The sequence below is a fragment of the Chroicocephalus ridibundus genome, chromosome 13 (genome assembly GCF_963924245.1).
Source record: "Chroicocephalus ridibundus chromosome 13, bChrRid1.1, whole genome shotgun sequence".
Lineage (NCBI taxonomy): Eukaryota > Metazoa > Chordata > Aves > Charadriiformes > Laridae > Chroicocephalus > Chroicocephalus ridibundus.
The window spans coordinates 4304959-4332572 of NC_086296.1; the positions used below are offsets into that span (position 1 = coordinate 4304959).

General features: G+C 44.2%; 1 protein-coding gene across 4 annotated transcripts; it reads right to left on the minus strand.

Annotated features, from left to right (window-relative positions):
• Window positions 1-167: 167 nt before the first annotated feature.
• Window positions 168-26847, minus strand: MAPKAPK5 (MAPK activated protein kinase 5). 4 transcript variants are annotated; one of them, XM_063351482.1, is made up of 14 exons: window positions 26234-26847; window positions 21568-21641; window positions 20199-20274; window positions 18897-18994; window positions 17306-17414; window positions 14541-14630; window positions 13839-13934; window positions 12506-12586; window positions 8518-8705; window positions 6091-6211; window positions 5650-5780; window positions 4911-5026; window positions 4441-4545; window positions 168-3446 (listed from the first exon to the last, which is right to left on the minus strand). In XM_063351482.1, the coding sequence occupies exons 1-14, from the start codon at window positions 26267-26269 to the stop codon at window positions 3352-3354; spliced, it is 1416 nt and encodes a 471-aa protein (XP_063207552.1). In that variant the 5' UTR covers window positions 26270-26847; the 3' UTR covers window positions 168-3351. The 4 variants fall into 4 exon arrangements, with proteins under 4 accessions (XP_063207552.1, XP_063207551.1, XP_063207553.1 ...); XM_063351481.1 differs by having other exon boundaries at window positions 4905-5026; XM_063351483.1 differs by lacking the exon at window positions 20199-20274 and having other exon boundaries at window positions 4905-5026; window positions 26234-26249.
• Window positions 26848-27614: the final 767 nt, after the last annotated feature.

Genomic DNA, 27614 nt, shown 5'->3' on the forward strand with positions numbered 1-27614 from the left:
TATTACAGGTAACACTGAAAAGAAGAAATGAAAACGTTTTTAATACAGAGAAGTTAAACATGGCGTATGAGGACAGACTCAGATTTCCAAAAGAAAAACCTGAAGTAATGACAGCAAAACTTTGACATGTTGCTATTTCCAATCGAAAACTCTTTCGCCTAGTCAAGTCCTTCTAACTTTTTAATATATATATAGAGCTTAAAATAATCAAGTCACAGGAGAAGTCAGATATACATAAAATTTTGAGAAGGTCAAATGATTTCAGATAAAATTCTAAAAAAAACAAACAAAAACCCTACAGAGCTTTCTCATACCCTTTTAGTGTTCATACAAAGAATGTCATCTTTGATCCCACACGACCCTTCCATCTCAAGATATTTACAATATTCACAGTCTGCTATAAAGGATCAGTAGATTTATCACCAAGTAAAACCTTATATAATCAAGACAAGGTATCTTGCATTTATGTCAACTGAAAAATTAAAAACACAGGAAGGAGAAAGTAAAATACTACTTTAAAATATGTAAGTGAATCCATTAAAGTGTATTTAATTTTGAGATCTAAAACGTAACTTTTTAAAGAGTAAAACAACCAACTTTCTCATAGAAATAAAACCATTTGACCTTGAATCTTCAAATTGTGTTTTCTTAATCTGTCCCTCCCTACCTCTGTTTTGGATCAGGCCATTCTTATTAACCACAGACAATAAAAATCTATAGTAAATCCATAAAAAGCAGTTCCTTATTCACAAAAGCCTTTAGAAATTCGACTTCCCTCCAGACACCAAAATACTTCACGGTCAGATGGACCCACCTCACTACCAGTAACAGCTTGAAATTATTCTGTTGTGTAAGTTACGGGAGGATGAAGAGAGAAGGGACCCTCTAACGAAATCAGATCCATCTCCTCTGCTTATTTCCGACCTGCCCTGGATGTCGGCGAGCAGCAGTTGCTCTCGCACCCCAAGATGCTCCCCACCGTACCAAACGCACACTGGTACTGCAGAAACAGGCTGAAACCATTTCCTGGAGACCCCACACAGCAGCATAAAACCCTCACTACTCTCATCCTTAACACTACAGCAACCTGCCAGAGGAAAAACTAGCTCCCAGCGTGTTACACCCCACGTTGCTCACAAGGTGCTTGGATCACATCAGGCCATGGCGTGGCAGTAGTCCCTGCCGACTGCGCTCTGCGTTGACTATGGAAGTAGCTACAATCTGATCCATTTTTTGCTAAGAAGTTCTGGCTCCCAAGAAACTGCCCAAGTGCCTTCCTCCTCGGAGGCAGAGTTACAAAAAGCTTTCGTGGGGGAATTTTTCGCACTTCCATTCAAACAAAGGTGATATCCTTGTTTATTTCTCTATATTTGCCACACTTAAAGGTTCCAAACCAATGAGATTTCCCAGAAAAAAAACCCATGGATTTCAAGTTAAATAGAAAATGATCTATCATGTTTAAAGATTGTGTGGATGTTGACATGACCTAGAATTTAGGGCAAGGACAAAAATGCATATAATCAGGCCTGCCAACTTGCTGATACTATCAAGAAATTACAAATACTCTTGTCTCTTGCTAAATCAGTTGTCATCGATACATGTCAGTGCACAAATATTCCATGTAGTGTCAGAGGTACAACTCTGGCCTGCACAAAAACTCCCTGTTTCCATCAGAGAAAGTGATGGTCAAGTAGGGACTGTGGTTCTCACTCTGCAATAAATCAGGCATTGGAAAACTGTCAAGAGGGTCACGAGAAAGCTGACACGGTGCCGAGGAAGGATGGGAAATGAAGTATCTCCTTCATGTAGAAAAACGAAATCACTGCTTACAAAATTTTATAGAAAGAGTCAGACGCTGGTTTGCCATCCAAGCTAAAGGTTGCGAGGAAGTCTGGTATAGAAAAAAGACAAAAAAAGAACAAGGCTGGACTGCCGTAAGAGTAAATTGGGAGGTTCATGGCTCAGGTTTGTAAACGTAAACCCAAAATTAATGAGCTATGAAATACAACAATAATGTTCAAGAGTCATTACTAATAGCCCTGAATTGGCACTTCAGTCTGCAGACCAAACTCATTCAACGTCTGCACGGGTTTGGTACCAAAATATCTCTATAAAAAGCCTTCAACCAGTCTCAAAAGAAAGAAAAGCGTCAGAAGGTAGAAAACTAGAAATATGTACAGATTCTTTTCACTTGTTTGTTTAATTAAAATTAAAAAAAAGCAGCTTTTGGAGCCAATGTTCCAGACTAGTGTAAGAATCTGCCCTGGGCAGATGGTCCAGGCAGCATAAGGACGTGTGTCAAGGAGCAGCCCTGCATCTGTTGCTCCCCCAGAGGGGCTCAAAGGCATCGAAGAGACGAGGAGCTTGGACTCCAGAGGGTGACACAAGAGAAGGATCACCAGTGGATTCACACAGCAGCACTATGACCCTTGCCAGGATGACCTCTTTCAAACAAGAGGACAAGTTTGAAACCAAGTGTTGGATCTTCTAGAAAGGAAAGAACGGAGTACATGGGTGGAACACACACGACTGCTGACCTGGGGTCAAAGCAAATGGACCTTATTGTTGTCTGTAGAAGATCCCACCATGAAAATAAAAATAACTTGTACATAAGTAATTGGAACATTCTTCTATTCTGCCGTGGAACAATATGATAAAAAGAAGAGTTTTATGCTGAATGGCCAATTCAGCCTTAAAAAAGGTCTGAGGAAGATGGGGAAGAAGAAAGAGGGCTAAGCCTTAACGAAGGTCCGAGGAAGATGGGGAAGAAGAAAAAAAGAGGGCTACTGATTCGAACTGAAAAAATACAGCAAGCGTATGGACTTTGGTGCCCTTGTCAAGGCCAAGCGTGGCTCCTGGGTCATCTAGTGAAACAGAAGGCTATTCAGTTGCCTCTACATAAAGACTCAGAGTTTAGGCGCAAAGGGTAGCTATGAAGTTTGTGCTTCACAGCACTTGCTTCAAGTACTCACTGAGCAGGGTGTTGGGAAACTGTGGCTGTCTTGTTCACATACATAGTCATTGCAGCTGGCTGTACGTATAGCAGATGGAAGGCAGCTTCTGCAACTGGTTATTAAGAAAAAGAATGGTCTTTAACAATATAATTTGCCCCATTCTGGGGGACTCATGATTAACAGTACATAAGTGATCATATATACCTCGAGGAACTGAGTTTTAAAAAAATATTACAGTACCAATGATTTTTTTTTTTGTATCTACAACTATACAGCATTTTCAAGCAGTATGGAAATTTAATGAAATAATTATGATTTATTAATTTACATAAAAATACTTTTTACAGTTAAAGAATAAATCTTAAATGGTAAAAAAAATAAGATTAAGAAGCTCCAGCTATTGAGAGTCATGGGAGTTTGTCTGCTCTTCGATAACTTGTTTTACTATTTCTGCCAGTTTTAGTCGATCCACTTTATCTGTGAATCCTCTGCCTGAAAAGAGAAGAGTAAGTAGTCAGCTGGGCACAAGGAGGAAAGCAATCACGGCTGGAGCCATACACTGTCTGAACACAAAACAACACTTCACACAGAAATGTAGGACAACATTTGCAAGGGAACCAAAAAGAGTTATGGCCTCTAGTCCCATTAAAAAAAAATAAAATTGAGCACTTAAAAACATAAATTAAAACCAACCAAACAAAAAACAGAATGAGGGAAGAGGCACAGCCAAGCCCTTGTGAACCTGGCTGATGCCCTGGTCCCCTTATATTTATCAGCATCTGCTCCTGGGGGCTGACCCCTCTGCCACCTTGTTTTGTCACGGAGCCATCCGAACAGCCTCACGGCAGCTGGCCTACTTTAATGCCATCCCTATACAAACTGGGCAGAAAAGGTGTCGCGCTGACACGGATGAGAGCAGCAGCCTCCAGCAGAAAGAGGGTAATAAGCAGCTGGAAGGAAACCAGCTCAGAACAGCTACAGTGGTTTCTAAAGATCCATCTGTGCTGTTACGTTCCTCCGTGGCTTGGTGCCTTCGAAAACTCTACCCTGAGCCTCAAATAGACATTTTAAGCAGAAATTTCAACCTCATAGAATCATAGAATCTTCATGGTTGGAAAAGACTTTTGAAATCATCGAGTCCAACCATACACACACCAAAATAACAAAACAAAAAAAAACCCACAAACAAAAAACCAAGCAACCAAACAAACAAAAAAACAAACCAACAAAAAACCCCACAAACAACCAACCTACAATCTCTGCCACTACAGCATGCCCTGAAGTGTCAAATCTAGACGTTTCTTAAATACCTCTAGGTATTTCTAGAGTACCCATACTGGCAGATGGGCTTAAACAGTGTCAAAATCTAAATCAGTCTGACACAAACTCAAGAAATTTGTTTTTCTTTCCATACAAAAAGGTCCCTGCTTCCCCTCTTTCACCCAGCATTAGCACCATTCCCCAGGGAAGAGAAAGAGTTCCTCACCATTCCAGCTGAAGCTCTGAAGAGTGTCTCGCAGCAGCTTACACTCTCGATTATACTTCCACGCCTCCTGCATCACTTCATTCAGCTTCTCGTCTTCATTCTCTCCTATTTAGGAGAACAAAGATAAACAGGCGGTTTGTCATTCTGCCTCGCAGCAACATTCAGAGCTTCAGTAAACAGTTCATGCAGTTATTCCTCCTCGCCTCACGCAAACTAGGAAATCTGTTTGAAAGCAGACACTCCTGTTCAAACGTTACTTTAACAGCTTTACATGTCACTGTTGACGCCAATATTAGGCATGCACCAAAATTACAGTCCACAGACAATGCTTTCCTCTTGAGACTGACTAGGACAACAGGAGTTTTCTTTATCCTTCCTCATTACTGACAGGGACTGATCTTGAGGCACAGTAAAATGTCAGTGCCTTGCACGTTTGGGAATGTAACTTTCTTAAAAGTGGCAACCTTTACCAGCCTGTGGTAGAATGCACTGAGCAATCACATCTCTGAGCTTTTCCAGAGCCACGTTGGAATCGTTACTTCCATTCTCAGGGTCATGGATGTAAACACCATCCTTTGGCTTAGTGCTGCAAAAGAACAAGGAGGAAACAATTACAATCGGAATGCAGCTCAAGTCCGTTACTCGTTGCAGAACTACATCAGTATAATGCTCTCTTTCACTCTCTGGAAAGCTGGCACTGGGAGCTAGATTTAGCATGCATTATAACAACGTCCTGCATTATGAGACCACTTTAAATACGAAGAAAAATAAACATTCCTTCAAATTAATTCAAGTAAGGGTAATCCTAAAATGCATTATCCTATTTTTCAGATAGGTAACCCGAACAAAGAGAGATTACCTGACTTTTTCAGTAAATAGATGTCAGGATCAGAAAAAAATATTGGAATTCTTTCTCCCAGTTTGCCCTACCTTACTCAACGTGTGACCCATCTTCTCATAACAGACCTGTTCCTCTACCTGTATAATTCCTTCCTGCCCTCGCTGGCACATCTCGGAAGGCACAACATATTATGCAAGTATCACTTGACTTCAGCGTGTATTACCCACGTCAGCACGAAGAGTGTGTCAGCCAAATCAGAAATTCAGGAGCATGGGTACAATCAAGTCAACTTGTAACATGCTTAAAGTCATTCTCCGTGCATCACGGCTGCCTACACTTCGATCTTTCAGAAATAGCTTTAGAGTTACCCCAGTAATTTCCTTTTGCGCAGGATTGGGTTGTTGACAGAGTGAAGGGGTTTGAGACTGACTTTGAGGTCTTGGATTCTCATGTTCGCAAGCTGTTCTGCATGAGCCTGTTGTATCCCTGCAACCATTGCCTGGAATGAAAAGAATTGCACTCGATGTTTTAATTAGCTTCATGTGAAGCAAAGAACAATATATGGACAATGTTAGCCATGGACAAAACAAAATCCTATTTATTTCAGTAGTGCATAACAAAAATCCGGTTTGCCTTATGCAAGATATGATTGGAAGTACAGCCATCGACTGTGGGACAACACATGCCGACCTCACAAGGGCTGAACAGGACAAAGGATCATGTCTATCATATGAAAGAAAACACTCAAACCACCCAAGAGCTACCCAGCTCTCCTATGCAACATTCTTGATCAAACAAAAGGTTTAGACCTTGTCCATCATCAGCTGGGCAGAGGGTAGGATGTTATCAAGTGCCTCGGTGGAGTTGAGCCAGGGATGGTCCAGCACACCTTCAATGGTCAGCCGTTCCTCAGGTTTGACCTTCAGCAGCCTGGGAGAGGAATCAATCAGTCCATAAAGAGGTCTTTGTTGATTTACAGTGTGCTGCTCCATCTGGGATCAGAGCACTTCGCAATCTCTAAGCATTAGAGGGGCCAAAAAAGAAACTCCTCCTAACATCTGAAACACTAAGCTGACCCAAAGGCAGTCTGACTTTCTACCAGCTTCACTGACCCTTGCTGCAGTGATATTTTAATGCTATCACAGCTCGTTCAGTTACGCTCAGCAACTCAGTGTAACAGAAAGGTGCTGACGGCCATTTTAGTAATACTTGTGTTCTGCTGAACTCTACACTCACATCCTCCCAGCTGGGAAATTATCTTCCAGATGGACTGGAAGTGATCCAGACCGACACTCTCTGGAAATGCACATCTAGAGCTCATCCACGTAATAGTCTATGCTCAAACCAAGGACTCTGGGCATGGTGAAGTAAGGCAAAGTTTCAAAGTTGGAAACCTGCTTGATGAATTAACTCCATGCAACTCCTTAGCTTTCCTCCCCCTGCAAAAGCATCAAGTAACGGACACTTTGGCAGGCTACAGCACCTCAAAGCGAGAAGGAACTTTATTCTGAGATATCTGAAAACTCCATGGGTTTAAATTTTACTAGAATGAAACCCTGGAAAGAGATTTTGCAGACAAACTCATCTTGTCATGATAATCACAACTGTTTAATAAAAAAAAGTAAAATTTCACACAAAGTGCTGGCAAGTTATCCCATGAGTCTAATTTAGAAACAGAACGACTTGATGAGTTTGTCACACTTTCTTAGACAATACTCTAAATCAGCTCCCTGGCTGCAAAGCAGAATCATTTAATGTACCAAGAAAGTGGAAATAACTTGCACAAAATGTCAGCAGGACCACAGGCTAGCTCATAAATTTCACTTGCGAGGCCATGCTGCCAAACGGGTAAGTTCTGTTTTGATGCTAGACCCAAGATCCCTGCATTCCCTTCCCGTAGGTTTTCAAAGCCCTAACCTATTATCAAGCGCTCCAGCTCATAAAGCTTGAGGTCAGAAATCAGCTCGACATGCTCGCAAGGAAGCAGCTGCTTGAATGCAAAATATGACCTCCAGAGGCAAGACCGCACATGAATAGCTGTCCACATAAATAAAATGTAAACTTATCTAGAATTCTATAAAGTCTAAGTGTATTCCTCCACCATAAACGCAGATTCAGGCTCACTGGCTGGAAAAGACAAGCAGGAAAGGGAGTCCTGATAACATTAGTGAGAGAATTAGGTGAAGTCAACTGAATCCAAGTAACAACCTTCTGTGAGCCGAGTTTCATGGCCATTTAAAAGACAATGAAATCTTTTGACTGTGAAGCTTCTGAGTGAAAATAAAGAGTTGACCTTGGTATAAGCAGAAGTTTCACTGCAACATAATCTACAGTTTATTTGGTGAAAGGTTGTGGGCTCTCCTGCACTGCTATAAACAGGTCCCGGCACCCTTCCCAAACAATGTTAAGTCCGTGGAGATTTTACAGCACGTCAGAGGAGACCATGACAGTTTAAAATTATTTAACTGATTTGATTTTTTTTTTTTTCTATATATGCTGTTATTATTCTTCCAGTTCCTCTGGTGACACAACCAACAGCAGTAAGTCCCTCTCACATTTTAAAAAAATAAGTGAGGTCAGGACCTCATCAGTGCCACATTCTTGCTTTCAAACGGGACTAAGGGATCCCCGTCTTTGAAACATTTGCAATTGAGCGATGTGCACTGCATGGAAAACAGTTTCCATTAGCGTTTAGAATAAAATATCAATGCAAAACCTTATCTCATAGTCTGACACCTTGTGACAGATCTTAACCTCCCTTTCCAGGCCTCTCCTGACCCCTTTTAGACTGTGTATGACGTGCACGGGGCTTTAATGGACAGATCTACCAGATCCTATTACACTACCTAGATGTCCCCCGATTTGAACAGGGGTTTAAACTTTATCATAGGAGATACGTGTCTAGAGAGCACTTGCAGATGCGGCAGCCAGTTGTCTATATTGCTCTGCAGCAAGGTAGCGAACCCATTCCCAATTAGGACTAAATGCACAATGCACTCGAGCAACTTCAGAGACAGGAGACATCAAAAATTGAACACAACAGTTGGGGAGGAAAAAAAAAAAATAAAAAGAGAGGGAAAGAAAAACATTTATGAGACTTCATTTGTGCTGAATGTGACAGAAAATTCCCCCCGCTTTTGGAAAAATAAGGCCTTTGTGACAAGGCACTTTCAAGTGACTTCCCAATTTCTTAATATAAGCAAAGAGCAATACAACATTCTCCTCAACTGACTCACTTTCGCACAATGTCTTTCGCCATTTCTGAGATCTGGCTCCACTCTTCCTCTGGAAATTCAAAACTTCCTGTCATGATCTTTTTCCGCATGTCCTTTGGAATTGTCCGACTATGGTGTTTGGAGTAAAACGGAGGGTATCCACACAGCATCACGTAAATAATGACACCCAGGGACCACAAGTCACAGCTCTGAAAGCAAGGAAACGATCACTTTGGGGCGCAATTTGCAGCAAGCGGTGGTGTAGCTATGTTAAAAGTTCTACGCGATTCCCTAAGAAAACAGAAACACAGCTCAGCCCCCTCCTAAAGGTCCATCTGAAGACCTTCATGGATAAATACGGCAAATATGTAAGCACAAGATAACTCCATGTTGCCAAGCTAGACTACTTCAAGTAGCCAAAAGCAGCTTGTTCACAGAAAGTGCTCCTGTACGTCTGTGCTCCGCAGTGGTAAATTGTTTGGAAACAGCCAGTGCATCAGAGGCGTGAGCGAGCTGCGCATTTATTACATCTCTCAGCGTACTTGATTCCTAGTCTCTCAATATCACAACATAAAACAGAATGCAGTCATCTTTTAGAATGTGAGACTAAAAAAAGAAACACCACCAAACAAACGCACTAGCAGAGATGTTTAATCAGAGAGGTCTGTAATGAAAAACTCATGTCCTGAAAGCCAGGGAGATGAAGAAGCTTCAGAAAGCCAGGAGCAGCATTTCAGGGCTGCTCACGCTGCACTCCCTCCTGCCCTCCCACCCCAGCCCTCGCACGAGTGTTAGCTCCCGTGTGATACAGAACAAGTTCGTTCAGGAGACGCATCCAGCCAAAAACCAGCTCAGTAAAGAAGGTGAATGCCAAATCTATTCCCCATCTGGATCTCTGTGCAGTCACACAACATAGAGCCTACTCGGAAGAAGTGAAGAGGACCGTAACAGCCTAGACTGCAATTTAAGCTTCTGCTGGACCACATCCGTAAGGACACAGCTCTGTTATCACTTGGTTATGGTATGGTGCAGGCTAGGGCTGGCAGGACCTGCTCTGACCCTGACCATCCATTCCCAATGTTTCTTTTGTGCCAACGCTAGCATTTGTAAAGCTAATTATTTATTTTTACTGGCTTGGTTTCCAGCCCTATCAGTCCTCCAGGGGACTCCCAAAGGTTGACGCCAGCACAAGGATGGACAGGAACACACAGCTAAGTGTAAGCAGAAGCCTGAACTCCAGCCAGGTTCAGGTGACTGTGGAAAAAAAAACCCCACAAGGGCAGATCTGGGTAACAGGGGAGGTTCTGCAATCCTTTTACACAGCCAGAAGTCTGTGCAGCTGCCAACTGAAGCAACCTCAGCACCACCTTGTCTGCCCCAGGCTGTATATTCCACCGCCTACTCTGGGACAGCACCGGTGTTCACGAAGCTGCACAGACAAACTCAGCAAAGAGAGAATCCCTGACCCCAGTAACTGTTTTTTGACTGGATAAACACTGACCCAGGAAGGGGCCCCTCAAAGGCAAGACTGCTTCCTTCTGGAGGGAACACACTGAGCTCAGCTCATACTGATCATTGAATCATACCTGTGGCTTCTACAAAAGATGTGGATGCTTGTAACAAAAGAAACTCCAAGGATTTACCCCACGTATGGATGCTTTTTGGCAAGTTGTTTAAGCCAATCTCAGATGGTTCTAGACATCTCAATTTCAATTTAGGTACCTAAATTCTTATAATTTTTCTGGTGACCGGAGATAATTTCTAATGAAATCAATGGGACTTTAGGCATGTAAGTAGGAAACAGGTGTCTAAACTCCTTGTGGATATGGCTGCCAGATTCTGTTTCTCAAGAGTCAACCCCCTCCAGCCATGACATACACACTTCCAGTTGATCCCATACACACACAGCTTAATAAAAATACTCAGGGAATCAAAGATGTGTTTTTTCCTCCAATTTAAGTCTGTGGGATAGAGCTGCTGTTCATGAAGGTGGATCACAGGCATTTCCACTCAGGCTCTGACCTGCTGTGGAAGGACAGCGTACCTGCGAGTTTATCACAGTCTATTTCGGGGAACCAGGCGTATGCCAGATGCTGGTTTTGCAGTGAGTCACACTTGGCAACGTAAGGATGAGGCTGCTTCTTTCAGCAGCCTTTCCAGTTAGTACCACCGTGACCGAAAGCACTTCAGAGTGACCGATCAGTTCTTTAAACGAAACATGAAAAGAAAATCACTGTATCACACTGTAAATCCCAGAAGATCAAGGCAGCTGAACCTTGTTGGTATGTGAGATACTCCAGTTGGTATCTGTTTTCAAGGTTCTACCATTCTCTACAAGAATATGGCCCATATTTTGCTACAGTTGCCATGGCTCTTTGTTTCATTAAAGAACAAAACAGCTGCCAAACTGTTACCAAAAAGAACAACACTGAGCATGAGCAACCACTTCCAGGTGTCTCCGGAACTGCATCTACCCTCTTACAACAAAAGAGAGGGAGGTCCCTTGGAGGAGGCTGTTACTGGAGAGTAAATCTGCTTCAATCCACAGAAGTGGAGCTCTTGAGCACTGTGAGATTTTCAAAATTTATTAAAAACAACTTTCCCTGTGACTGGGGTTCACACGAGAGAAGGCAGAAGAAACTCTGTGTTGAAAAGACCATTGGCACCTGTCCAAGAACTCTGTTTATAAGAAATGCCTGGCTTCAATCATCAGGCTGTTTCTCCAGGATGGAGAAGAGACAATCACAACCCTGAAGGCAGCAGATTCGTGATTAGGAAACCCACGTGGACTATTCAGTGAAAGTTATCTCTGTCTTTGCTTTAGCTCTCTACAGAAGGCTACTAAAACCTAACACTATATATCGAACTACTCCCTCTAGCACGTGGTGGGTTAAACAACCATCCTCGAAGCTGGAATCAGCGTAGATACTTAGCACTGCCATCAGAAACCAGCTAAGTTTAATCAAAATTGCCACTCTGAAAGAAAAACGCTCAGTGGTTCAAACACTGCTAAGCTGGCAGGCGACGGTGATAATGATACACAGGAAAATGTTTTGGAATGACCAAAAAGGATTACAACCTTTCAAGGGCACTTTCAGTCGTAACTTTGCCAAGACTCCAGCAGCAATTGTTATTGCCAATGGCTACTGCTATGGACCACACAATACACCACTGGCCATCTTGCAGGAGATCCCCGATACAGACAAGGCACCGCCACAGCTGCCTGAAGAAGACAGCCTAAACAGGGCTTTGCATATCCAGAAACTCCGGCTGACAGCAGAAAAGGGGATTCCTTTGAACCAGCCTCCTGTGGAAGTGAAAGAACTTCCCACACGGTCACACTGCAGCAGAATCATTCCACTCTCTCCAAAATCAATATTTAGTGCTCCCCTTAACAGTGTTTGTTATATTTTTCCTTTAATTAGAGGATCATTAATTAGGCTTGGACCAAGTGTGCGTTTCTTTATTCGCTCCATCAGAAAGAATGCAGAGCCAGCAGCACCTTTCAGCGTGTCACTTCTAAACCGAGAAACACAGCGACCTGCACAGATTGTTATCTTCTAGTTTCCCAGTTCAACTGAATGAAACCTGGTCTGAACCCGATACATTTTAGAGGAGAAATACCACTGTCTATCTGGTCACTCTCTTTTAGAAAAGCTGAATGAATCACACTTATAAGAAATACAGCCCCAAAGACACTACTTCCTTACAGCTGAAAATACACGTGTACCCAAAACAGCAAGCAACAGGACCGTTCCTACTTCTTTCTGTAGATCTTGCTTTTACTCAGTGTTAGATATTTGGCTAGCCAGACGTATTCCTGTCACAGAGATCAGAACAACTTCATTGCTCCTGGCCATAAGCATGTAATTTCAGGGCAATAAGTTTTATTGCCTTAGGTGATTAACTTCATCTGTAGACTACTTCTACAGCAGACACACCGAGGGGCGAGGGTGGGGAAGACGCTGTGCTTTAAAGATACTGACTCGTGGACTATTTCATAACTTACCTTGTTATAAGTGTAAGGTGTTGGAGAGGTGGGGATAATACCAGATTTTTCTTTCTGATGTCGTCTTTGTGCCTCCAATACCTGGTGCGATGAGAGGGGGGAACAAAAAAAAAAAAAAAAAAAAAAGGCAAAATACATCCCATTTACTGGCACCACAAACAGCAATACCTATGCCAAAGATGCCTGATGCTTTTCCATTCAGTGGACTTATTCCAGCTACTGAAGACTTTGCCAAATTCAAACTATTCTTCCTAAGAGTGGAACTTTCTACATGGGGGAAAATTTCAGCTTAACCATTTTGCTGCTCTGGATGAAAACTCCCGTTTTGCCTGAATTCAATCAATAGCTCACACCTGTTAAGAAACTCTAACACTTCCATGCTTTGCAACTAGAACTTAAACTGTGTTTGGGGTGTAACCCTAGCTCCAAAGCCTCTCCCATGAGCAAATCAAATCAAACTTGTCCCTCACTGATCAAATCTGTGTTCCTGGGTTCTTACAAAAATCTGGGTTCTTACAAAAATCTCAGTTTAAATACGCTCAAGAAAAGCTTTTTACAGGTTTAGTAGTTCACTTGTTTTAAAAAGCCCTGTCTGGAATGCACATGGCCCTTCACCAGCAGGCTCCAGCTAAGGAGGCATTTTGAGGGCACTCGACTGTGGCTGCATGGTCTGATCTCTGCAATTGCTCTTTCTAGTCATTAAAGGCTGCCGACATGCCCAGTTCTGCAATTAAGTATCTACCTGAAGTTTTCTTTTAATTTCCTTCAAGACTCCAACACAAAGCACAAAAGAGAGCAGGGAAAGCAGCACTACAAAAAACAGCCTGTCCGGAACTATAGGTTATGTCTTGACACAGGGGCCAGGCCAAGGTGAACAGATCACCCACCGGCACCACCCTCCTTACGAGTAATTGCCTTTACAGAACCTTATTGTTTCAGCATAGCCCTTTTTAACGTCATCTTGAATGAGCCTGAGCTGGAAGAAGGATTGCAAAGCAGGAGCTTTTCCAAACCAACCGCTTTAATACGGTTAAAGGCCAATTGTCAAAATCCTGGAGTCATCTCACCAGTGGGAGTCAAGCCTGGGAGAGTCAGGAGGCTTCAGCAATAAGTCAGGGCTATGAACACAGTCTGGGAAATTTGTCTCATGATTTATCTACATTGCTCTAATCACAGTGGCACTCCATCTTGAAAGGTGGCTACTATACTCAAGATTCCTGCACACAGAAGTACTCAGTAGGACAGCAACGGCTTTTAAAATGACATGGTTATGGAGGCACAGGCAATAAAGATAATTATTGCCCTTTAGCCTAGAACCGTAATCGTTCGTTACCTGAGGTGCTACGTAATATGGAGTGAACTGCGGTGTCATCAAGTCACCTTGGTCTACTTTGGCAAATCCAAAGTCACACAATTTAACAGGCGCATCCTAAAATGACGAGAAGAGGTTTCATTACAAAATCTCATTGTATCAAGTTTTCTAATACATCCTTCTTGCCTTGTACTCATCTTACCTTTGCCACACTTATTCCTCTTTTGTATTTAAACCCTTACCATTCCACAAAGCAGTTAAAAGGTCATAAAGTGATCTTTGAAACCATCATTTTTGTTTTCCTGGGTGCTCTGGGTCAAAAGCAGTCCTCCTCTAAGCTTTGGGAAGCACCAAGCACATTGTAGGGAGGCCACTGCATATGCAGGGTGGTTAAGAGCAGGAGAAGAAAGAAACAGGCAAGTGCTACAGATGTCGGTCAAAGAACCTGTACTGCATGTTAAAACATCATGATGACGCATGGGGAGGAAACGGGGCAGGATTCTATGTTGAGGTGGAGTCCCTGACCCATATTTAACAGCAACAACACGGACAGCCCGCACTCCAAGCAGATCAGAGTATGGAAAAGCACGAAGCCGAAAAAGGTCATCAATTTTTGTCACCAAAACACTGCATTAATGTCATTTTACAGCCATTCTGAAAATCATCATTGGGCCATTTTACAGAATTCAGCAGTAAACAAAGAACACCAAGTCTTCATCTTACCAGAGAGTTATCCTTGAAGAGGAGATTCTCAGGCTTGAGGTCTCTATGTGCAATGTTTAGTGAGTGGCAATGCTGCAAAGCCAAAGCTATCTGAAAAAGGGCACAATAAATCAACTACAATTACAGAACTCCTCCGTTAGGCTGGACAGTTATATTAGCTTTAAAAAGGACATTGCCAACATAGCTTAGACCCCAAATATTTTAAATCCACTTGTGTAGAATTCTGAGTTAAGACAAGCCAGGCCATACTATGCAATAGCGCTGCGAAGCAACGATCGGGAAATGGAACCCACCAACCTATTGTTTTCTTTTCACTCGAGGCAAAGAGAAAATAAAAGCTAAGTTGTACTGGGCTTCCCAACCATTTCAGTTTGACTAACTCGGGGCGTTATTAACGCCTCCAGAAGTGAAACAGATCACAACAGTGTCCTTTCACATGCTGTGCTAGGCCTACAGGGTAACTCAACTTGCTTGCACGCACTCCAGCAATTACCTTCTGTTTAGTGCTCAACAGCGAGTTCCTGCTTCAATATTCCAGTGAATATTTTATTGCACTTGTTACCGACTTAAGAGTCAACATTCAGGCAGTTTTATTCTTTAATTCTTGGTGGTATTGTCGGCAATTTACTCATTTCATATGATACTACACAGAAATGCGTTACTTGATTCTTTCAAAGACAGGTTCTTACCCTGCTGTGGTTTAGAAACCAGTAACCCAGCCATGAAAGCTCAGAGTGTACATTTGAAAGTGCAATTCATTTAAAGAAAACCAAAGCATAACTACTTCAACAGCATTACTGCAACAAAAGTAAGGCAGAGCCACACGGCCCTTTATTTGAAAGTATTCCCATTGGCTTCTGTAGGATCCTACCCCAAACCCTACCCTGGGTGAAGCGCTGAGTCCTTATAAGATGCAAATTACTGTGACAAGACAACTTCAGTGTTAACTTAGCTCAGAAACAAATACAAACACATTCCCAGATAAAACGGGGCAGCTTTGTGACAAGGTTTTAACTATTACTGGGTACAAGGAACTAAGACCCTTAATTCGACAGTGATGAAGAACCACCAGAGGGAAGAATAAGACTTTAGCATTGCTTTCAAAGTTCATCTGTATAAACATTAAAGAGTTACTTGACACATGAATAACTTAAGTGTACACAAAGTCAGAATCCAATTCAAAGTCTTGTCTTTGGTATATTTTCTAAAGACTTCCCTAACATGTTAATCCTGGAGAATGCTTTGCATTGACAAAAATCAAATGGCCCAAAGGACATGAAAACAAACCGTCAAGAATAACTGTGTACTTCCACCTAATTTCTTTGCTGGATGGAGCCAAAAAGGTAACAACACAATCACCATTTAATTAGAAACAAGTCAAAGCACAAGACAGATAATTAAGATTAAATGATTTGGCCCTCGTTTTTGCTCAGTACCAGACACTATCTCCCCAGCTTCAGGAGAAGCAAGTGATCGGGATATGGATATATTCATAAAGTCATGTCAATCTACAACAAACGCTGTAATTTCTTGTCTCATGTTTTCTTTCCTTTATTCACTGCAGCGATCACTGGTGTGGGAGCAGGACATTTACTGTTAGTATCTCTAGTGTAGCCTCTCACCTACAGTTCATGTATCTTTCATTTGGAATGCCAATATAACCTCTGCAAGAAGCAAACGAAGGCAACTCCAGCCCTTGGCTTCATGCCATGATGCCATTTGCCATGCAGAAGAGCTCAGCCATTCTGACAGCAAGGTTCTTCTGGGTTGTGGTTCCTTAACAGGAACCTGCTGGTCCCATGCTGCAGCTCCCTAGAAAGGCTATCCCAACATAGAGCCATATTCTCTTTCCTGCAACCTCCCCATTAATCCAAGCTTCCTGACTGGGCACCACAAGTCATCCAACAGCTTGACAGTGAAAGGGAACAAGTTCACCCCAGAACTGAGAGGACCTGACACTGGGGATCCCCGCACTGGATCCCATGGAGGCCCTTCTACTTCGTCATCCTGCCCACTCTAGCAGGATATAAGCTAGGCACACCAGATGCACTGCTAAGCAACAAAGAGCCTGATGGACACCAAAATCTCTAGTGATAAATATCGTGAAGGCTGTAAAGCACAACATTCAAGACTGAGCTGGCTAGAGAAATAGTGAGGGAAAAGTGACATCAGAACAAACAGCACAGAACACATGCACTCTAGTGGTACATTCCTCTTGTTCTCTTCCATGATAGGCAGGACTTTCATAAAACCAAATAACAGAACCCTGCTTGAAAACCACTGGCCCAGGACACATGTATGTTATCGTCTGCTACCCGGCCCAAGAGGCGAGAGAAACGCCAAGTCTGTGTCACGGCCAAGAGCGATTCTCAGACTGGAGCTCAGGAGCCTCGCGTGGTCTGGTGAGAGCCTGTGGACTGTTGGAGGTAACACTTTTAGAACAACAGTGAGGGACACAGCAGGAGGATTGTGCAAGAAGAGAGCTCTCTTTGGTGACGTGTTCTGTAGACCAGGTTAGGAAAACCATCACTACGGACAGCAGAGACACCAGGGTCCCAACCCAGAACTAGCCCACACCTTCCAATTCTTTGCTTCTATTAAAAAACTTCGGCATTGTCAGGTTATAACAAAGCAGGCAATGATCATTGGATCAGAACTGAGGATTATTTTAGCTTCCTTTTTTCCCACCCCCCCACCCCAAGAAATTGTTAAATACTTTAGCCATTGTCATTCACGGATTTGCTTATACATGGGTGTTAACTTGCCTGCTTTGTTACTTGGCTTGCTTGCTTCTCAGTAAAGTGCCGGTGCTGGCTGATTCTGTGAAATAGCTCTCCCCCTTCCATCATCTCCATTACAATTAGGAGCCGAGCCCTGTTCAAAAGCATTTCATTTTGTTATATTAAAAATAATAAAAAAATAACAGAATTGCTAAGCTAATAATGCATACTTCATATCTACTGACGCAGGCCAGAAGAGAGACATGTACTTGCATCTTCTACAGTTGTTCTAGCTATTTTGGTTCCGTAATTTTGACTTTAAGCACATAAGCTGCAGGATTTTCTGGCTCCCAGCACAACCTGACTCACTGTCAGCCAGGAATCTACCGTTTGCTCTTGACGTTGGGCTCCCACATCCAGCTGGAACAAACACCGTGGACATGTCTACATGGGTGCATTCAGACAGACACAGGCAAGCTCCACCCACGCTTTCCATCAGCAAGCCAGTTTGGACCTGGAAGCCATTTAGATGCATCCATGTATAACTCTGCCCTCAAAGAATAACACAGCAGGTAGAGTCTTGCATTAAACGGGCTAAAGAGCTTCCAGGCTGGAGCTGGTGTAAAGCAGAGTGCACACTGGTCTGCGCCCATCCTTGTAGACGTGCCGATCTGCCTCGGCGCTAAAGATGTTCATGGGAACTTAGAAGCAGAAGGTTGAGGAATTATCTTTAATGCTTTTGAGTCTGGATACTCTACCTCGTTGTTTTAATTTACAGGTTTATTGACATAATTATGAAGGACAACGAATAGGAAGTGTGGAGATCAGGACTGCTAGAGCCTCAAGAAACTAACTTCTAGTTCTTCTCGCCACACAGCAAAATCAGATACATCTGAGACTAAGACAGGTCTCAGCTCTCTAATTCTCCCAGCTCTGATTTTTTTTCCTCAACTAATATCCAATTTGAAGACAACGTTTTTATCCCAAGCAATATTAATATATGAAAAATAAGACGTCTGCTTCATGTTTTGCTGTGTTCGTTTTCAGCAGGACAATGTACTGAGAGTTTACAGGGCAGAACCTAGTATTTTTAGAAATAATTTTCTCTTCCTTCTTCCCCCTCCCCCCCCCCGCCCAGTGAAGACTGGAACTCCGAGTTTCCCAGTGGCTCACAGGCACCACCGACACGTAAAACAATCTCACTTCTAGGTTGCAACAAAAGTCACAGCTCCAATCCTGCTTTAACAGTGCTTTGAAAGCAGAAGGAGGCTCGGCGGTTACAATTCAAGGCAATAAAGCAATATCAAAGCAGGACAGTAGCTAGAAGCTAATACACTCTCTCAGACAATGCAGGTATCACAGACTGAACCAATAAAAAAAAAACCTAAGAAATGAAGATGTATTCAAGACCAGTAGTGAAGGACGCAAATTCATTTAAATATGCAAAGGTCTTGGCATTGACGGGGGAAAAAGCAAGCGTTGCTTAGTCTGAAGTATAAATATCATATCTGGAACACCCTATAAATATTCATTTTGGTCACGCTGTGATTAAAAAAAAAAAAAAGCAAACTCCACTATACCTTGGCCTAAACATGGAAAGCAAGCTGTGGGAATGAATCACCCTATGTAATCTTACCTTGGGCTGGATTCATGTGGGAACTGCACACTGTTAGCATAAACTTCAATAATTTGAACAATATTTGGATGTGTTGCACACATCATGTGCAGACGTACCTTGAAGAGAAGGGAAGAAACGTTACTGTACACAGTGACACGCACCTGACCGGTTCTGCTCCTCCCTCTGCCCCCAAAACTACGGCACACACGAACCCCTGCGCTGCCAGCTGTGCTCAGCGCCCATCCCGTGCCACTTTAACTAGTCAAAAAATAAGAAATGCCTACAAGCGTTCATGTGAGTGACCAAGAGCCATTACACTACTTGGACCGTGCAGGACAAAATGATCATACGTTGCCAATCTGCTTGTTACAAACCATGGAATCAAACCCAGCACAGTTCCAGAAAAAGCCCAATCTTTAATTTCTTTGGGATTTTAAAATATATTTAAAGCTAGAACTAGCTTTCAAGCAGCAATAGAGATATGATTGAAACCGAAAATTCATGAATAAAACTTGAAATGCCATAATTTGGCTCCTTTTACAGCCTCAAGATCTAGCACTCAAAAGATGTGAAGCCTCATCTCCTGTTCCGACTTTCTGAACCAGGAACCTAAGGAATTTTCCCCAGTTTAAAGCTACCTGGACTGCTAAATCAAGTCAAGGCTTGATGCTCTCTGTATATTTTTTTTCCCCCGCTGGGAATTTTAAATGAGAATTTGCTCATTAACATTTACTCTTCAAGAAGAAATGGAAGTTGCCTCAGCCTTGAGGACAATTATCGCTTCTTTCACTTTCATGACAACTTGAATGACTGCCCATCATTTTCAACAGACTGACAGTTTGGTACCTTGGCACGCTCTTGCCACCCACAGTAAGTCACAAACGGCATCAGTGAGCTTATCGAGTTTCTTGTGCACAGACAAACCCATACCATTTAGAGTGCAACTTGAAGCATTCTTAGAGTAGTGACATCCAAGAGTGAGATGTATGGAAACAAAATCGGTTCTCATCTATTCATGTTACGTTATACGGGACATAGGGAGAACGTTCTATCTCTATAAATCACACTTGTACATACACAGCTAACACCTACAGTAAACTCAGTGTTTGGAAGACCCTGTTTCACCCACCACCTCATCCTCTAGAAGCCGAGCACAGCAAGGCTAGAGGATCAAACCCAAGGAATCTTGCCCAGCAAGACCTGCGGAACACTCTCTTTTTTTTTTTTTTTTTTTTTAATTAAAAAACATTACAACGATTCACCAAAAGGGCAAGACTTTGCGGTGTGTCAGAAGGCAGACAGTATAAACAGGAACTATACCTCATTTCTAGCTTTTGGACGATCAAGAAGAATTTTCAGTGCAAAGCGTTCTTGAGAGGATTTTTTCACGCAGACTCTAGTATTACAGCAATAAAATTATTCAGTCAGCAAGAATGTTAAAGAGACACTTCAAGCAATTGATCTGTAGTTACGAGTTTGCTGTCCACATGGGAATGAACAGGAATGCCCGCAAGCTGGAATATACTGGGCACCTGTCACCACGTCCCAGCTTGAAGGCCTCAGTTTTCAGCCTTCCACAACAATCTAACACGTTATGCGGAAACATCTAACACAAAGTTATATTTTCAGCAATGCAGAAAAAGTACTTCAGAGCAATGGGTTACTGCAGACAAGCCGAATGCACTCTGGACATTCAGCCTGAAGAGAGACTTCTGATGAAAAAAACCCAAACCACACAGTGGCAGTCTGAATATCTCCAACGGAGGGTGGAGCCTGCAATAAATAAAGCGTTTCTGAATGGAAAGCCTTGTTTTAGCAAGGCCACCAACTGTGCCGCACATGTTTTTTTCTCTTCTTCCCCCATTTAACATTAACAATTGAACTGCGTCAGAGGGAAGGGCCCACATATTAACAGGCAGCTAGAAGAATAAAAAGACAAAGGGATATTTAAATAAAGATCAGAGGCAACACAGCAACAGAAAATGAATGAGGAGAAACAATTGCTTGGACAGGAAGATAAATGGTGGCGATAGACAATCGTCCTGCCAAGCGTCCAGAAACAGAGAGGCACAGACATTTGTTTTCCAGTGCTTGCGAAAATTCCTGGTCCCAGAAGGGAGAGTTCTAGTTGAAAAGGGAACGTATGTTTTGTTTTACAGAAAGCGTCCGGTTCCTGCAGGGGTTAGAAATTCACAATGGGCAAGTCTGGTATGAGATGCAGCGCTCATGGCGCTATCTGCTTTGGCCTCACATGATGATGTGAAAAAATAGCTGGTAAAAATAGCTAACGGCCGCACAGTGCTGATGCCCCAAGTGATGATACCGTAGACGGGAGCAGCGACCTTTGCACCGCACTGACACTACTAGTATCAAAAGGACAAAGGTGTCCCAGTAAATTTTCTGCTGCCACCATTTCACAGCCACCCCCCGTTCCTGCTTTGCTTGGGGAATCCGGCAGTGAGACAGGGCAAGGCAGAGAGGCGAGGAGAGTTTTTACTTCAAACATATCCCATAAAAGACAATACCTCTCTCGCACATCAGCTGCCACCCGCAGGGAGTACAGAGACATTTATTTGTTTATAAAGAGAGGCTTCCATATATCACATCACAATTACAATACATACTCACTTCTCCACAGCTAATGAAACAGGCTGAGATTACGTACAGATCCCCAGGTGTATTGTCTTACCTAACAGGACCACTGATCCCAGCTCCCAGCTTCTGAGTCCAGTTAATGTTGTACTCCTCTAAAATGGAGGTTTCCTATTCAAGAAGGAGCAGGGGGAGGGAAAAGAGAGTAAAAAAAAAAAAAAAAGTATATAATTAATCACTACATCCCTTCCAAAAAAACCAGCTCAGCAGACCTGATCTGCAAGATACCTGAGCAGAGAGAGTCGGGGTTTGGAGTTTTGCTTCACCTAGGAAAATTAAACATAAATACAAATGCTGACATAATAATATATCTCAATTTAAAATGATTTCTGTGCAGCTGAGACTGCTCACCCCCACATTTTGAAACAGGATTATTGAGAACAGTAAATGAGGTCTTGCACCTTTAATACAGAAAGTGTATCAAGGGCATTTTTCCCCTGACTTTAAAATCCAGCTTCCTACCTATAAATGATCAATCACAATTGAACACAAGAGCCCTATTTCAACGTTATTATGTAAGTTTTGGTCATACACTACAATGGAAAATTATTTTGCTGCTTTCTTAGGGTTTTGAAACCTTTGGAACCATTACCCTGTAAATTAAACCCTGCATGACTAGTTTTAGCTTGTCTGATAATGAACCAGGCTCGTGTTTATAATCCCTTTGTCCAAATCCATACAAACAGGGTTTGGTTGTGTTATGACACAGCTTGGGTGCTATCATGCTTAAACATGTCACAAGGCGGGATGCAAACGAAGCTTCAGCGCGCAGCATCTTGATTAACGCCGCTGCCACGTGCTGCTCCACAGACAGTGACCTAACGACAGAGCAGGGCTGCACGGTGAAAATGCTGTGGGCAAATACAAGCCAAAGTAAAACACGCCATGAAAACCTGCCTTTGTTCTTTTATGAATGCTGCTACCTATGTTAATCCTTCAGAAAGCCCCGCTTTCTGATAAACTGCAAGAAAAGGAGGTGGTAACAAAACCTAGCAGCGGAGAAGCGCAAGCAAGGAGGTAAAATACTTCCCAAATACACCGAAAACAAATGGAGGAGCGCACCGCTCGCAAAGCGACTTTATTCGGACCAGATTTTCCCCTTCTGTTAACTTTGATTCAAAACACACAGCATTTCAGGAATGGCTCACTCTACAAACCATGAGAAAACTGAGAACACTCGTGCTCTCAACCAAGGTATTGAAAAGGGCAGCCCCTAACCTGGCTGTCAGCCCCTGCGACAATAGCCATGGATTAACGCTCCTGCCAGGCTGGAGCCAGACCCCAAGCCACAGGAACAGAAAACAAAGCAAGGGAGGAAAGCTGATATTTAAGGGATTAGAGAGCGCAAAAAGACAGACATGAAAGGAAAAATTGCTTTTTAACGGAGTCTGGAGCGGGTATGACATAAATCATAAGTGACTAGCGCGAAAGCTGTAAAGGAAAAAGTTACAGTTAACGAGAAGTTTTATGAAGGGTTTCAAACGAAAAGGGAAGAAAAGCATAGTGGATCACGCACGGTTTGTTGTTTTCAAGTAGAAGGACAAAAAAACTTCCTTATCAATTCAACTAACATAAATTTCACGTGTGAGAAGTGTATTAGGGAAAAACTAATTTAATTTGCCTGATATTCAGATACCGAGAATCGAAGGCATCATAGTTGGAATGAAAACACAATTTTAGAGGAGGATTAATGAGCAGAGAAAGCGTTTCTCTGAACTGGCAAGTACCTCCTCAGCACACCTTCAGGATCACGCTTAGTGTTTTGAAGAAAGTCAAACCACCGAACTGGAGAAGCAAATGCCAAAATACTCTGGAGCAACTTCGTGATTAAGTGATAGCAATTCTTCGTTATTTTTTTTTTTTTTATATAGAGCTTTGAAGTCTGCTGCTCCTGTTCCAAAACCAAAGAAGGGCCTGGCTGGCTCAACGCTTACCCCACCCTTTCAACGGCACAGGTTGGTGTAAAAAGAGATGCTGTCTCCACATACAAGCACAGTCTTGACTAAACGGTTTCTGCTGCCTCGTGCCACTTCTGCGGTGGCGCAGAGACAGCTTGCTCCGTTCCAGCTGAATGAGTGGAAATGAGAAGCTGATTAGGAATTGGAAAGCCTGTGATCTATGAATCAAATGAAGTGGGAATAAGATCTGATAGTTCTCAACTCCTGACAGACAAGGTCAACAACTACAAATAAGTCCTTTTTTAATAAAAATTAAGTTCCTCTTTCATATTCTGCATATTTGCCAGTGCTTTAAATAAAAAGCCAACATTTTTGTTTTCTGCATTTTTATTTGGATTCCAATCTTCATTCCAAAGCAGCTTTACAACTTAGAAGTAAAAATTAATAATCTAGCGATCGAGAAACACTATTCACCATTTCCAAATGATATGAAATACAGTATTTGAGAATTTTGATGTCCATCAATGTACAAAATTGCTTACACCTCCTAGTTCAGAAACAGGAGCTCCAAATCTAGCACCAAGACTACATAGCTGCAAATCAACAGGAGTTTAAAACACTCAAACAGCGTGAAATATTTAAAATGTACAGATATAATACTGCACTCTGAAAATATCAAAATCTATTTCAACTGGTGAGCCTAAATGCCTTGCCTCTTCATTTAGATTAAGGTGCTGTGGATGCAGGCAGCAGAGGGTACGGTATCCTGTACTTAGCCCCACATCTGGAGAATAAAATGCCTTACAGTAGCTCTGCTGCACAGCACTGAACTTGTAGACTGGCTGACAGGTCAGCTGGAACTGATTTGCTGCGTCTGGGAACAGAGGAGGCAGAAGAGTGCCAGACAGAGCGCTTAAAAAAAAAAAAAAAAAAAAAAACCAAACCAAAACTCAAAACTGCAGTGGTGCAATTTCTTACAGTAAACCTTTTTGTTCCTACTGTGAAAGGAGCTTTAAACTTCTGATCACTCCTTATATTAATTTCCAGGGGGCAAAGGGATTAAACTAATCTGAAATGTATTCAATGACAAAGAAGTTTCACACAAACTTTGAGAGTTGAGTTCTCTTCAACAGCACAATTCGCTTTCAGCAAGCTCGGGGTACCTAAAACAACAGCTGGAGCACCCTCCCATGCAGTCACCAGTCTGGGACGCTGACAGCCTGCAACGCGGCACTCTGAGACTTCTCCTAGTTTGATCTCCAGCAAACTGCTTTCAGACGGAGTTAGACATGCATCAGGACTGCACGGGGGAAAGCTCGGGCGCTTCTCAGTTTCCGCTGAATACCAACGGGAAAAGGTTTGAAAGAAGGTATTTTAAGAGTGATGCATACTCACTACAGTCAATTACAAGTATCCAGACTGCTGCTTGGACAAACTCCACGTATTCAGCAAGTGAAATGCCAACAACCAGCGCTACTTCACCACCACTGCTCCAACACACAGCCTTTCAGCCCCAGCTAGTTTGCCTCAAACAGCGATTGCTATCTTGAATCACAGACCTTAAACCTGCAGACGCAGGTGAAAACCAATCAAACTTGAACAATAACTAAGTATTTGAGTATCAGAAAAATCAGCATAATATATAAAAGTACTAAATTGTATTCTCGATTCAGACAATGCCTATAACCTAAAAGATTTGCCCAGAATCCATTCTCAGTCAGAACCACTCCAAGGGGTGTGGTTCTGAGGGGCAGGAGCAGATACGGGACTGTCCCTACACTTACACAACTGCTTCGGCTCTGATGTAGATCTTCACCTTCACAAGAAATACCACAGAAATACTTGAAAAACCTCTTTGACAGCTTCCTGGATAGCTACTTCACCTACAAAGCCTGATAATGAAGCAGGAAGAGACAGTATACAATTTCGATACCTGATCTCGCAGCTTAATTACAACCTGAGTTGCCTGAACACAGTGCTTAGATTTCCTTCTACTTTGGGCTTTTTTAGTTCAAAAGGCAAGACCCACATATTTTAAATCAATCCAGATTTCAACAACACAAGACTGTGTTGCTACTTCTCTTGCATTGATTTTTGCCCCCAATGAGCTTTGTAAAGACAAATCCCACAGCAGTAGACAGCAGGGCCAAGGAAAGGTGGCAAATGCCAAGATACATGGTCATTTTACCTACATCCTTAAGAAATCCACTCATCTTTTTAAAGTAAGCATTTTTGAAGGCATCCAGAGTCTGTGACAGCAAATGCTTTGCAATTTATCCCAAAAGGGTTTCCCCAGCTTCTTCGGGAAATCCGCTCCGCCAGGTCACAGCAGGATTCACCGGGAAGCGCTAAGCTCACACACTGATTCTCGTTGTAAAAAAAGAAATCTGAATCTGTTCAGCTCCTCCACCACCACTCAAAACACAAACATCCCACACGCCAGATTTGTTTTCATGACAGCATCCGAACAGGAACTCTGAGATGGACTGAGGCAACAGCATTGCCTCCACAGCCAGGGACTGCTGTGAAGCAGAGACCCCGGCTCCCGGTTCTGCTCCCCAGAGTCTCAGCACCGATCCCCCGAGGCCGGATCCCGTGGAAGCCCGTCTGTCTGCAGCTCCCATTTCCCTGCCCGGTGCCTGGCGCTCCACACCGGAGCCCGAAGGCAGCCGCGTCCCGGCGGAGGGGCAGCGAGGAGTAGAGCCTCAGCCCGAGAAGGGGGGACCTGGCCCCGCCGGGCCTCAGGGCCCTGCCCGGGCTGCCACCTCCCCTGGCCAGGCAGGGGACCCGCTGCCTCCCGCCTACCTTGATCATCTTGTCCATCTCGGGATCCTCCGACATCCTCCCGCGGGGCTACGGGTGGCTGGGCGGGGAGCGGGAGCCGCCGGCCCGTCCCCAGCGAGGGAGAGCGGAGGCCGAGGCAGAAGGGAGGGAGGCGGCGAGGGGCGCCGGGGGCGGCGGCGGGGCCGGTCCGGGGGCGCTGGGCCGCGCTAAGCGACGGGCAGCCCCGGAGGAGCCTTTGTGCCACCGCCGCACCGCCTCATCCCCGGCCGGGCGGGCCGAGGGGGGGTCCGGGGCCCCGCGGGGAGGCGGGGGAGCGCCGCGGGGAGGGTGCGGGCGGGCCCGGAGCCGCCGCTCAGCCCGGGAGCCGCCGCCGCCGAGGCGCCGCCGCCGCCCGGGAGCCAGGCATTGCCGGCACCCTGAGCCGGGCACGCCCGCCGGGCGGCGCGACCCACCGAGGCCCTACCAGACCCCGCCGCTCCCCGCAAGGGAGGCCAACGCGCACCCCCCGCTTCCTCTCCGCGCCCACCGGGGAATTTTAGGAGCCTCCGCCACGGCGGTGGCGCAGTTTACAGGCGGCCGCCGGCAGCCCTAAAAGCGCGACGCCGCCATCGAAGCCCCCGCGGGGCCTTCGAGCAGCCGGGTGCCTTGTGATGACGTAACGACGACCAGAGGGGCGGGGCGAAGCCTTGCGCGCCGGCCCCGCCCCGCGGGCGCGAGTCCCCGCCCCCGGGCGGGAGCGCCGCGAGAGGGGGCGGAACGAGGCGAAGCCTCACGAGATCTCGGGGACCGAAGCATCGCGAGATCTCGGCGCGAGCGGCCGCCCTCTGGGCTGAGAGGAAGCGGCCGGGCGGCGGCTGAGGGGACAGGGCGGACGGGGGCGAAGAAACCTCTCTCCGCCTTCGCCTCGTGCCCTCCACGGGCTCGTCTCCCCCTCACAGCGCACCAGCCCTCCAGCGCAGGGCTCACTCTAAGGATTACACGATAGAGGGGTCTCCCACCGCAGCCCCAACGCCCTCACTGAGGCGCAGACCCCCCCCACCCCGCTGCTTTGTTCTGGCACGGTCAGCTCTTGTGCTTGCTTTGCTGGGCAGAGTTACCAGATGTAGGGCTGGCTTTAACGTTTCACAGAAAGTTAAAAATTGCTTAAGGCAAGGGGTGATTGACGTGTGGAAGAAAATACAAATTTAGAATCACAGAATTGTCTAGGTTGGAAGGGACCTCTCAGATCACCCAATCCACCATCAACCTAACGCTGACAAAAGCCACCACTAACCCACATCCCTCAGCACCACGTCTGCCCGGCTTCTAAATGCCTCCCGAGGTGGCAACTCCACCGCTGCCCTGGGCAGCCTGTTCTGATGTTTGACAACCCTTTCGGTGGAGAAATTCTTCCTAATAACCA